The following is a 12,664-nucleotide window of genomic DNA, read 5'->3' on the forward strand; positions in this document are numbered from 1 at the left end:
CTCTAGTTTTACAGACTTCAACAAAAATTTGGATACATACTTCCACGGTCCACCAGTTTCTTTACTTATTATTATATTTGTAGTTTTTCGTAATGATTTAATATTGGGAACAAAAGCATCTAATATTTATAATAGTCTCAATTTTTTGTAACATGGCTACCACAATGTATCATAGTTAAAACTTAAAAGTACATATATAACTGAAAATAAAGTTATATTTGACTTGGTATCTTGATATACAATTTATATTCATGAGATGAATGAACTTCATTTATATTTATGAAGAAAAATAATTTTTTTAACATAAAAATAATATTTTTTTATGATTTAGATCGAATAGAATATCTATTTTATAAAATTAATATGGTCTCATAGAAATTTATGTGATATTTAAATTAAGATGATAAGTATAATAAAATTAAATATATATTTTGTGGTCCCATTGAACTTTCACCAAATTTAGTTGAACTTCTCTTTATCTAAGCTTGCTGTTTCTTCACTCAACCTCCGCCTTTTGAAAAGTCAAAGAAAGCTCCCAACTGACCCAAATCAAAAGAAATAACAATAACAATAATAATAATAATATATAATGATTCTTCAAAAAAAAAAAAATAATAATAATATATAATGATAAAAAATCCAACCATTTCTTACAAAGAAAACACCAAGTTGGAACAGCTACTCGATATCCTCTGTTAATGGAGTAATATTTAATAGAAAAAGACTCCCCATTTCTTGTTCTCTTGTGTTTAGTACTGCTAACTAAAATTCGGCGAGGTTCAGCAAATTTTCTGCCAATTCTTTTCATCATTGATCAATCTTTTGAATTATCTTACTGTTTATTTTTTTGGGTTTTTTTGGGATTCATCTGTGCATATGTTTTGAGGAAGAAACGAGGAAATATGTTCGGTTTGTGGGATTTTTGCGTATCATCATGCTCTGACAGTGTATTTGAAGAGTTCTTGGAGGACCCCAACCCCTTTTCTTTGCCTTCTCCCCTTCCACAGTGGCCTGAAGGTATTTTCTTGAAAATTTTATGGCAAAGATTCAATATTTTTTGTTTCATGTCTTTGTTTTCTTGGATTATATTTGTGCTCTGTTGCTGAAAAATATCACGCGATCTTTGTTTCAATACGAAGCACCTCTGATCTCGAGACTCTGGTTAAATTATGGTTTGAACGTATTTATGGCTTCTTGGATATGTACATAGTGTTGATTGATAGGTTCCATGAAATCATTTCAACTTAGATTTTGAACAAATTTTCATTTTAACTCCCAATTTAGGACAATGGTGATTTATGCTGCGTATTCTATGAAGTTACCACACCCTGCACTTGCATAATATCATAATTATCTTTTTCAACCAAGAAAATCTGATGGCATGTAGTTATTTTGCATGCGATTCTTTTTCTTTTTAATTTGGGACTTGGTCAAAGCTTTTGTCCATTTCATCTGATAGGCGATAGCATGTGTGAAATTCTCTTGTTTAGGTAAGATTTCAGTTTTGTCAATGGCTAGAAATTTCGAGTCTGCAAGCAAACAGAGAGTCGTTTAAAAAACAAAGCAATTCTTTTAGGGATGCTTCTTTTATAATTTGCTCTTTTACTGTAATTTATAATTTTCACGCCTTCGTTCTAAATCTTTCACTGATTTATTTTTTATCATATTGTTTTTGGTTTGAGATGCGAACCAATCAACCCCCTATCAGTTGATTCGGATTTGATTGCAAAAAGTTGGGGACAAAACACGTTGACCATTTGAAAGTGAAGTTTCTGATAGTTTCCCAAGAACTTGTTAACAAGTGTTGATTCAACTTTACCTTGGACAGGTAAGGATTTTGCATCAGGGAAAATATGCCTGGGGGAATTAGAAGTCGTTAAAATCACGAATTTCGATAAAATATGGAGTTGCACCCCATTGCGAGGAAAGGCCAAAGGTGTTACCTTCTATAAGCCTTCTAATATTCCAGATGGATATTCATGCCTTGGTCATTATTGTCAGCCAAGTAACAAGCAACTGAGAGGTTATGTCCTTGTAGCCAAAGCTGTTGATAAACAAAATGGTCCAATTCGGGATTCAGCTTCTGAACTTCCGTCCCTCAAAAAGCCTCTTAACTATAGCTTGATATGGAGTCATGATGAACTTGGTTATATTTGGCTACCAAATCCACCAGAAGATTATAAATCCATGGGTTTTGTAGTTACTACTGAGCCTAATGAACCTGAAATCGAAGAGGTTAGATGTGTTCGAGCTGATCTTACTGAACCTTGTGAAGTTGGTGAGGATATATTTGATATGAAAGCTCGTAACTCGAAAGATCAAATTTACATTTGGAACACGAGGGCCTGCGGAAGGGGAATGCTTGGTAAAGGTGTCCCTGTTGGGACATTCTTCTGTGGTAAAGATGAGAATTCTGAGGATGAGTTAGATATTGCTTGTTTGAAAAACCTTGATTCTTCGCTTCTTGCGATGCCGAATCTTGAGCAAGTTCATGCCCTCATCAAGGAGTATGGGCCGACTCTGTATTTCCACCCAGATGAAGTTTATTTTCCGTCTTCAGTTTCTTGGTTTTTCGAAAACGGGGCTCTTTTGTTCGAAGAAGGAACTGATAAAGGTCTGGAAATTGATTCCGCAGGATCAAATTTACCGGCTGGTGGAGAAAATGATAAAGAGTTCTGGCTCGATTTACCAGTTGATGATGATGACAATGATAGCAAAGACTATGTCAAGTATGGTAAAATCGAAACATCCGAGCTCTATATCCATGTAAAACCAGCTTCTGGAGGCTCGTTCACCGACCTTGCTATGTGGGTTTTTTGTCCTTTCAACGGCCCGGTTACGATTAAAGGTGGAATATTGAATTATGAATGCAATAGACTAGGACAGCATGTTGGTGATTGGGAACATTATACGCTTCGCATAAGTAACTTCACTGGAGAGCTTTGGAGCATATATTTCTCGGAGCATAGTGGTGGTGAATGGCTCGATGCCTCAGAATTGGAGTTCATCGAGGGAAATAAGGCCATAGTTTACTCCTCAAAACACGGCCATGCAAGTTTCCCACACGAGGGATGCTACATCCAGGGCTCAACAAAACTTGGTGTTGGTGTGAGGAATGATTGTGCTAAAAGCAAGTTTTTGGTCGACTCAAGTACCAAATACCAGATTGTCGCTGCGGAGCATCTCGGAGATCAATTTGTAGCCGAGCCACATTGGTTGCAGTACATGAGAGAATGGGGTCCCACCGTCGTTTACAATTCACTGCCTGAATTGGAAAAGATCATCAAACACCTTCCTTTCTTCATTAGACTATCGGTTGAAAATCTCATTGAGCTATTCCCCACTGAACTTTACGGTGAAGAAGGGCCAACAGGACCAAAGGAGAAGGATAATTGGCTAGGGGATGAACGGTGTTAGCCAACGGTTATTGGTACTCATGTATGACTTGTAAGAATATGATTTATTATTATTAATTATTAGTATTAGTATTATATTTATTAGGTATTATAAAGTGCAAAACATTGAAAAACATGAAGTGCAAAACATTGAAAAACATGAGTGCAAAACATTGAAAAAAAAAACATGAGTGCAAAACATTGACAAAACATGAGTGCAAAACATTGAAAATCAAATGTGCCAAAATTGACTAAAATAAATAAAATATATTAAAGTATGCATCAAATTGTGGAAATTATTTTAAAATCTTGCCTATAAATAGATGTATTGAGTTTGAGAGAAATCACACCAAAACCTTTCCATCTAGAGCAAGCTTGAAGTTTGAAATCATCAATCTTTCTTGAAGTGAAATTTAGGAGCAATAATTCTGTTATACTTCTGAAAATTCGTTCCATCACTTCCGACCTCAGAATCCGATCTTCACCGTTCATAATACACTTTCATATGTTTTAAACATCATATCAAAATTTCAGCCTCATCCATACGGTCAAATTTTGTGAAACCCTTCGGCAAGAAAACTGCTCGGATTTCAAACGAGTTTAGCTAATTTACGGATTTTCGGACGATAAATTCCAGCTTGTTTCTTCCATAATTTAGGAGCACCTTTCAGTAAGTGGGCTTATGTTTTAAAGTATTTAAGTATGTTTTCGAAAATTCGGTCGACATGATATATTCCTTCGATTTGATATATGAATATTTCGTTTTGATAATTTGTTAATCATGTTTAAATCAATTTCAAGTGCATGTTCCTTTCGTTTCAAAATTATGTTATCTTCATTTCATGTTATATTCTACTATATATTCTTAAACACCAATTTAGTGTATTCTAAGAATTATGTTTAAAGGCACTGTTATGATTCAAGTTAAAAATGGTAAAAAGGAAAATTTTCCTAAAACATGATAAGATATGACAAGTTTATGGCCCTGATGCGGTGGGTAATAATAACCGATATATGGCCTCACCCCTTAGAGGAATTACATATAGGGGACTGATCAGTAACACCATGGATAATAAGATGAAATAACAGTGCAATACGAATAATTTATGTCTATATGCATATGCTAAGTTATGTTTGCTCATTGTTAATATCATATCTTGATATGAATAATTATTGTGACATGAAATTCATTTAATATTTACATAAATATATATAAGTTATGTCGTATCTATCATTTTATTGTTCCGACGTTTGTTGAGACACGGAAAATTTCGAATGGTTAAAGATCTATATATGTATATCCTTGTGTTATTGTGATCGATCGGCCCCCACTTGCTGAGTATTTCACAAAATACTCACCCTTACACCTCTCACTCCCAGATAAGAATGAAAAACAAGTTGAAGAAGAAGAGCAAATGCATTTCTGGGGATGGTAACGAGGTTTCAGTTGATCAAGACATACTTTGGAATTTGACTATCTTTTATTTCTACGTTGTTCGCTTCCGCACTCATTTATTAAGTTGATTATGTTGTAAAGACAATGTATGTTTTATGAAAAGACTGGTTTGGTTGTATACTGTACTACGAGGCTTGTTGATTTACGATTGAATAATTGTAAAACAACGCCGGATGTCAACTCACCCCGGTATCGGGACGTGACATTTAAGTGGTATCAGAGCCCTCCAGGTTCATAATCCGGCTGGGAAATTGCCATAGGAAATTTGACAAAGTCAGTTTTTGGCAAGACCCTAGCGACTTCCTACCAATGAACAATATTCACTGTTCTTATCGTGACATCTGAAAATCACCATATTCTATTGATGAAGCATCCAAAATCACGTTTTGCCGTTTTTGGTAATAATCGTGAATATCATAAACTCCTTGTTCTAAGCCTTTCCATTGGTTTTATTTCAGGAAATGGCTTCCCGTACTCGTGCTGAAATACCCAAACGTATGCGTGAACTCGCTCTTAGTAACCACGAGATTGCGATGGCAAACCTTAGAGCTCAACTTTATGAAGAGCAACAAAAACACCAAGAGCAATTGTTGGCCAAAGATTTGGCATATGAAAACTTGAAAAAGGAAAAACAAGAGTTAGAAGAGATCAAAGACCATTTTCAGGCTGACGTACAAAGGTTTGCTTACTATCTCAACTCAGAAGAGAAAAATCACGAAATGACCAAAAATAAACTAGAGGCTTCCCAAACAAAAGTCCTTGAATTGAACAAAGAACACCAACAAATGCTAGAAGAATCCCAAGCACTCCAGTCTCAAATTCAACAAAGTATACTGATGGAAAATCAACGTCGTCAGCAAGATGAGGCCACCATTCAAGAACTACAGAATTCAGTGCACAATTTGACTATGCAAAATGAACAATTACAGAATTATGTTCATCATCTTGAGGATGCCATCATTATGGCATTGGAGCCGGAAGTAGAACCGGTAGAAGAACAGATGGAAGATGAAGTATTAGGAGATGGCGATGTTTTAGATGATTGAGTATTTAGTGTCGTGACTATTTGTAATAAGGATTGATAATCCATTTCCTTTCTTTTACTTCTTATCATTACACTTCTGAAAACTTTGATTTGTATTGCTTTTCCTTCTCATTGGAATCAATAAAAAGTTTATTTGATCTATTCCTTGATTGATTTCATATTTGAGTTAATCTTCAATATTTTTGTACATAATTATTCAAACATCTTAGAAATTCTCATGCGTGTAGGAAATGGCAGAGAGACCCTATCGTAGCAACCGCAACCCGCGATATGCCAATCGCAACAATGATTGCAACAACAATAACAACGAAGATACACCACCAGCAGCAAGAGTTGGCCTTAGCAGAGAAGATTTAATGGCCATAGCAACCATTGTGGCAACAACCATCCAAGGAATGAGCCATGTAAATACCAACACTAATCAGCCACCACCACCTCCACCACCGAATGGAATCAAACACCATTATGAATCTCTTCGGAGGAATCGAGTCCCAACGTTTGACGGCAACCCTGACCCAGAAGTTGGTCAAGGCTGGCTCAAGAATATTGAGACACAACTCCAATTGCTTGAAGTGCCAAATGAACTAAAAGTGACTGTGGTGACACCATTCCTAGAAGAAAAGGCGGCCAAATGGTGGGAGACAATCTCAGCAAATATGACAGAAGTCGGACCAATCACATGGCAAAGATTTCGAGAAGCATTCTTGAAACAATACTATCCACCAGAGTTGAGATTAAAATTGTTGAGTGAATTTGAGAATTTTACTCAAACCCCGGATATGTCTGTTGTGGAGTACACTTCTAAATTCAACTCCCTTGGAACCTATGCTCCTGCCATCATGGCAGATGATATCCTGAAGATGCATCGTTTCAAACGTGGTCTGAACAGCCGTATCCAATCAGCTCTGGCAGTTTACCAACCCACAGGTTTTGATGATTTAATGGGAGCAGCCATTAGAGCTGAGACTGATATCAAGCGCCGAGAAGATGAAAATAAAAATAAACGACCTCTCACTGGACAATCTTTTCAAGGTAAACAACCAGTTAAAAGGTCAAACCAATCAAGTGGACCATTCAAGGGAACTCCTTCCAATTCAACTACGACATTCTCAAGCATAAAACCGTGTCCATTATGCAACTACCGACACATTGGAGAATGTCGAAGGAACACTGGTGCTTGCTTCAATTGTGGGAAGATGGGACATCGAATTGCTAATTGTCCTGAACCATTAAAGAAAATGACATGGTCAAACACTAATGATACCCCCAACAAGCCAAAGGAGAATAAGACCAATGCTCGTATGTTTGCCATAACTCAAGAAGAGGCAGATGATGCAAACGATGTCGTGGCAGGTACCATTATAATCAATAAAATTTCAGCTTATGTGTTGTTTGACTGTGGTGCCACTCATTCATTTATTTCTAAGAGATTCACTAAGAAGTTAGGGCTTATACCAGAGATACTTGTTGAACCTTTTAGAATTGCTACTCCCACCAGTAAAACAATTGAAACACATAAGATACATCGGAACTGCATAGTATATATCAATGAACACACATTCAACGCTGAATTGATTCAAGTTAACATGGTGGAGTTCGACGTTATTCTGGGAATGGATTGGTTATCCAAGAGTCATGCAATAGTAGATTGTCGGCATAAGATTATCAAACTCCGAACTCCAAGCCAAAAAGAAATCACATACCATGGCAAGGCTAAGAAACGTAAATCCCTCCTTTCTGCATCTCAAACCTGGAAAGCCATGAAGTCTGGAGAAATAGTTTATCTAGCAATGGTAAACGAAGTAAAAGAAGGAGTCGAGCTCAAGATAGAAGATATTCCAGTGGTACAAGAATTTTCGGATGTCTTTCCAGAAGAGCTACCTGGAATGGTTCCGGACCGTGAGATAGAATTCGAGATTAACTTGGTACCAGGTGCCACACCAATATCAAAGGCACCCTATCGAATGGCTCCAGCAGAACTCAATGAACTAAAAGAACAACTTCAAGAGTTGTTAGACAAGAAACAAATCAGACCAAGTGTCTCTCCTTGGGGAGCTCCAGTCTTATTTGTAAAGAAAAAGGATGGAAGTATGAGATTGTGTATCGATTATAGAGAACTCAACAAGATCACAATCAAAAACAGATATCCTCTTCCAAGGATAGATGATCTTTTCGATCAACTCAAAGGAGCCACAATATTTTCCAAGCTTGATTTAAGGACAGGATATCATCAACTGAAGGTCAAACCAGAAGACGTTCCAAAGACAGCTTTCAGAACAAGATATGGTCATTATGAGTTTACGGTAATGCCATTTGGATTGACAAATGCTCCAGCAGCTTTCATGGATCTCATGAACAGAGTATTCAAGCCATTTCTCGACAAATTTGTGGTGGTATTTATCGATGACATTCTCGTATATTCCCCAAGTGAAGAGGATCACAAAGAACATCTTCACCTGACTCTTCAGATGTTAAGAGAAAAAGAGTTATACGCGAAATTCAAGAAATGCGAATTCTGGCTAAAAAGTGTGACTTTCTTAGGCCATATCATTTCAAAAGAAGGAGTATCTGTGGACCCTAAAAAAGTGGAAGCAATCACTGGCTGGCCGATACCTAAGACAGTAACTGAAATTCGAAGCTTTCTAGGATTGGCAGGTTACTATCGAAAATTTGTTGAAGGTTTCTCTTCAATAGCTACGCCTCTTACAAAACTTACACAAAAGAACTCAAAATTTAACTGGAGTGAGGAATGTGAAAAGAGCTTCCAAACGCTCAAGGAAAAGCTTGCATCTACACCAGTATTGGTTCTACCCACTGAAGACAAAAGCTTTACCATTTACAGTGACGCATCAAAAGAGGGTTTAGGATGCGTACTCATGCAAGAAGGAAGAGTAATCGCATATGCATCAAGACAATTGAAGCCGTACGAGAAAAATTATCCTACTCACGACCTCGAACTAGCTGCGGTAGTTTTTGCCTTAAAAATTTGGAGGCATTATCTTTACGGCGCCAAATGCGAGATCTTCACAGATCATCAAAGTCTTAAGTATTTGTTCACACAAAAAGAATTGAACATGAGGCAGAGAAGATGGATTGAATTGTTAAAAGATTATGATTTAACAATAAGCTATCATCCGGGCAAGGCAAATAAGGTAGCTGATGCTTTAAGTAGGAAAAACATGGGTAAAGTGATCCTAGCTTCACTTTCTGCACAACCATGCCTTCAAGAAACAATCAAATTAAGACAAAATCAAGATCCTACTTTGACAAAACTTAAAGAACAAGTCAAAGAAAAGAAGTCACAAGATCTTCATATAGACGAGAAGGGAGTTCTGTGGATGAAAGGACGATTGTGTGTACCAAACATCGAGAATCTTCGACAGGAAGTAATGTCTGAAGCACATAAATCAAAATTTTCGGTCCACCCCGGCAGTACAAAAATGTACAGAGATTTAAAGAAAAATTTCTGGTGGAGCGGAATGAAGAAGGATGTAGCAGAATACATCTCTAGATGCCAGGTCTGTCAACAAGTTAAAGCTGAACATCAACGGCCTGGAGGACTTCTTCAACCCTTGGAAATTCCAGAATGGAAATGGGAACATATTTCTATGGATTTTGTAGTAGGTTTACCCAAGTCTAGGCAAAGTCATAATGGAATATGGGTAATCGTAGATAGACTCACAAAATCTGCACATTTTCTACCTGTCCGCATGAATTATAATCTGGAAAAATTGGCTACCATATACATGGACAATATTGTGCGATTACATGGAGTTCCGGCAAGCATTCTGTCTGATAGAGATCCAAGATTTGTATCTCGGTTCTGGAAAAGTTTTCAACAAGCTATGGGGACTAAGGTTACTCTCAGTACAGCTTATCACCCTCAAACTGATGGCCAAACAGAGAGAACAATACAAACCCTTGAAGATATGCTACGGGCATGTGCTTTAGAATTCAGGGGTAATTGGAGTGAACATCTACCTTTAATTGAGTTCGCTTACAATAACAGTTATCATAGCAGTATTGGAATGGCTCCATACGAAGCTCTATACGGTCGAAAATGTAGATCACCTCTGTACTGGGATGAGGTAGGAGAGAAATCCATAACTGGGCCTGAACTTGTCCAAGAAACCGTGGACAAAGTAACAATCATTAAAGAAAGACTCAAAATTGCTCAAGATCGACAGAAAAGTTGGGCTGATCTAAAGAGGAGACCAGTGGAGTTCACAGTTGGAGAAAAAGCCTACGTAAAAGTTTCTCCCATGAAAGGAGTTGTTCGATTCAATAAAGCTGGGAAATTACATCCTCGATACATAGGACCTTTTGAAATTTTAGAAAGAATCGGAACATTGGCATACAGACTAGCATTGCCACCAGATATGTCAAGAATTCATAATGTATTTCATGTTTCACAATTGAGGAAATATATCCCAGATCCAAGTCATGTTCTTGAAACTGGACCGCTCCTGATGGAAAATAATCTGAATGAAAAACTAAGATATGAAGAAGTTCCAATTCGAATTTTGGACACCAAAGAACAAGTATTAAGGCGACGCAACATTTCCTATGTTAAGATACAGTGGTCTAATCATACCGAAAGAGAAGCTACTTGGGAACTAAAAGAGAAGATGTTCGAGCAATATCCCTATCTGTTCGAAAATCTAGAAAACTCAAGTTTCAGGGACGAAACTTCCAATAAGGAGGGAGGAATGTAAGAATATGATTTATTATTATTAATTATTAGTATTAGTATTATATTTATTAGGTATTATAAAGTGCAAAACATTGAAAAACATGAAGTGCAAAACATTGAAAAACATGAGTGCAAAACATTGAAAAAAAAAACATGAGTGCAAAACATTGACAAAACATGAGTGCAAAACATTGAAAATCAAATGTGCCAAAATTGACTAAAATAAATAAAATATATTAAAGTATGCATCAAATTGTGGAAATTATTTTAAAATCTTGCCTATAAATAGATGTATTGAGTTTGAGAGAAATCACACCAAAACCTTTCCATCTAGAGCAAGCTTGAAGTTTGAAATCATCAATCTTTCTTGAAGTGAAATTTAGGAGCAATAATTCTGTTATACTTCTGAAAATTCGTTCCATCACTTCCGACCTCAGAATCCGATCTTCACCGTTCATAATACACTTTCATATGTTTTAAACATCATATCAAAATTTCAGCCTCATCCATACGGTCAAATTTTGTGAAACCCTTCGGCAAGAAAACTGCTCGGATTTCAAACGAGTTTAGCTAATTTACGGATTTTCGGACGATAAATTCCAGCTTGTTTCTTCCATAATTTAGGAGCACCTTTCAGTAAGTGGGCTTATGTTTTAAAGTATTTAAGTATGTTTTCGAAAATTCGGTCGACATGATATATTCCTTCGATTTGATATATGAATATTTCGTTTTGATAATTTGTTAATCATGTTTAAATCAATTTCAAGTGCATGTTCCTTTCGTTTCAAAATTATGTTATCTTCATTTCATGTTATATTCTAATATATATTCTTAAACACCAATTTAGTGTATTCTAAGAATTATGTTTAAAGGCACTGTTATGATTCAAGTTAAAAATGGTAAAAAGGAAAATTTTCCTAAAACATGATAAGATATGACAAGTTTATGGCCCTGATGCGGTGGGTAATAATAACCGATATATGGCCTCACCCCTTAGAGGAATTACATATAGGGGACTGATCAGTAACACCATGGATAATAAGATGAAATAGCAGTGCAATACGAATAATTTATGTCTATATGCATATGCTAAGTTATGTTTGCTCATTGTTAATATCATATCTTGATATGAATAATTATTGTGACATGAAATTCATTTAATATTTACATAAATATATATAAGTTATGTCGTATCTATCATTTTATTGTTCCGACGTTTGTTGAGACACGGAAAATTTCGAATGGTTAAAGATCTATATATGTATATCCTTGTGTTATTGTGATCGATCGACCCCCACTTGCTGAGTATTTCACAAAATACTCACCCTTACACCTCTCACTCCCAGATAAGAATGAAAAACAAGTTGAAGAAGAAGAGCAAATGCATTTCTGGGGATGGTAACGAGGTTTCAGTTGATCAAGACATACTTTGGAATTTGACTATCTTTTATTTCTACGTTGTTCGCTTCCGCACTCATTTATTAAGTTGATTATGTTGTAAAGACAATGTATGTTTTATGAAAAGACTGGTTTGGTTGTATACTGTACTACGAGGCTTGTTGATTTACGATTGAATAATTGTAAAACAACGCCGGATGTCAACTCACCCCGGTATCGGGACGTGACATGACTGGCCCACCCGCGTCTCTCGTTTTTATAGGACGTTCAAGAAGCTGATCATGCTCTCCAGTATTCTGTGAATTGATGGCAAGAAAAGTTGGAATAGCCAGAAAGGGAGCCTAACGCACAAAAAAATTCAACGATGGAAGTGCTTGCAACATTTTTTTATAGATTGATCATGCAAAACGGCATTCATTGGCAACTTCAGCCACTACGGTGTGCATGCAAATTGAGGGGATCAAGGCGTGAGCTGAGCCCCTTTTTTTATTATCAGATATGTATTGTAACACAACAAAATTCAAGAAACGCATTCGATCTTTTCATCGTTAAGGAGTGACTTATTTTGTGAAGGATTTCTCGACATCGATGGGCATGAAATCAAAATTTTTCTGCCTATAGAATCACATACTAGATATTCTGATTTTCAGCGAAAAAGTTCGCCCTTTTGTTTATAT

At 36.4% G+C, this 12,664-nt stretch overlaps 2 protein-coding genes across 2 annotated transcripts; both read left to right on the forward strand.

Annotated features, from left to right (window-relative positions):
• The first annotated feature begins 643 nt into the window (after positions 1-643).
• LOC140823514 (hypothetical protein At1g04090-like) lies at positions 644-12,559 on the forward strand. Its single transcript, XM_073184897.1, has 3 exons — positions 644-1,017; positions 1,829-3,440; positions 12,216-12,559. The coding sequence occupies exons 1-2, from the start codon at positions 903-905 to the stop codon at positions 3,415-3,417; spliced, it is 1,704 nt and encodes a 567-aa protein (XP_073040998.1). The 5' UTR covers positions 644-902; the 3' UTR covers positions 3,418-3,440; positions 12,216-12,559.
• Positions 6,127-8,521, forward strand: LOC140820133 (uncharacterized). The gene is made up of 2 exons (XM_073180705.1): positions 6,127-7,956; positions 8,438-8,521. The coding sequence occupies exons 1-2, from the start codon at positions 6,127-6,129 to the stop codon at positions 8,519-8,521; spliced, it is 1,914 nt and encodes a 637-aa protein (XP_073036806.1).
• Positions 12,560-12,664: the final 105 nt, after the last annotated feature.

This window comes from Primulina eburnea, chromosome 1 (genome assembly GCF_022965805.1).
Source record: "Primulina eburnea isolate SZY01 chromosome 1, ASM2296580v1, whole genome shotgun sequence".
Taxonomy (NCBI): domain Eukaryota; kingdom Viridiplantae; phylum Streptophyta; class Magnoliopsida; order Lamiales; family Gesneriaceae; genus Primulina; species Primulina eburnea.

What these genes read in the sequence shown, in the direction of transcription:
- LOC140823514 (XM_073184897.1), top strand. Translation starts at nt 903, where the DNA reads ATGTTCGGTTTGTGGGATTTTTGCGTATCATCATGCTCTGACAGTGTA. An exon ending in CCTTCCACAGTGGCCTGAAG is followed by an intron (nt 1,018 to 1,828) that starts GTATTTTCTTGA and finishes TACCTTGGACAG; the next exon opens with GTAAGGATTTTGCATCAGGG.
- LOC140820133 (XM_073180705.1), top strand. Translation starts at nt 6,127, where the DNA reads ATGGCAGAGAGACCCTATCGTAGCAACCGCAACCCGCGATATGCCAAT. An exon ending in TCTCTCCTTGGGGAGCTCCA is followed by an intron (nt 7,957 to 8,437) that starts GTCTTATTTGTA and finishes TGACTTTCTTAG; the next exon opens with GCCATATCATTTCAAAAGAA.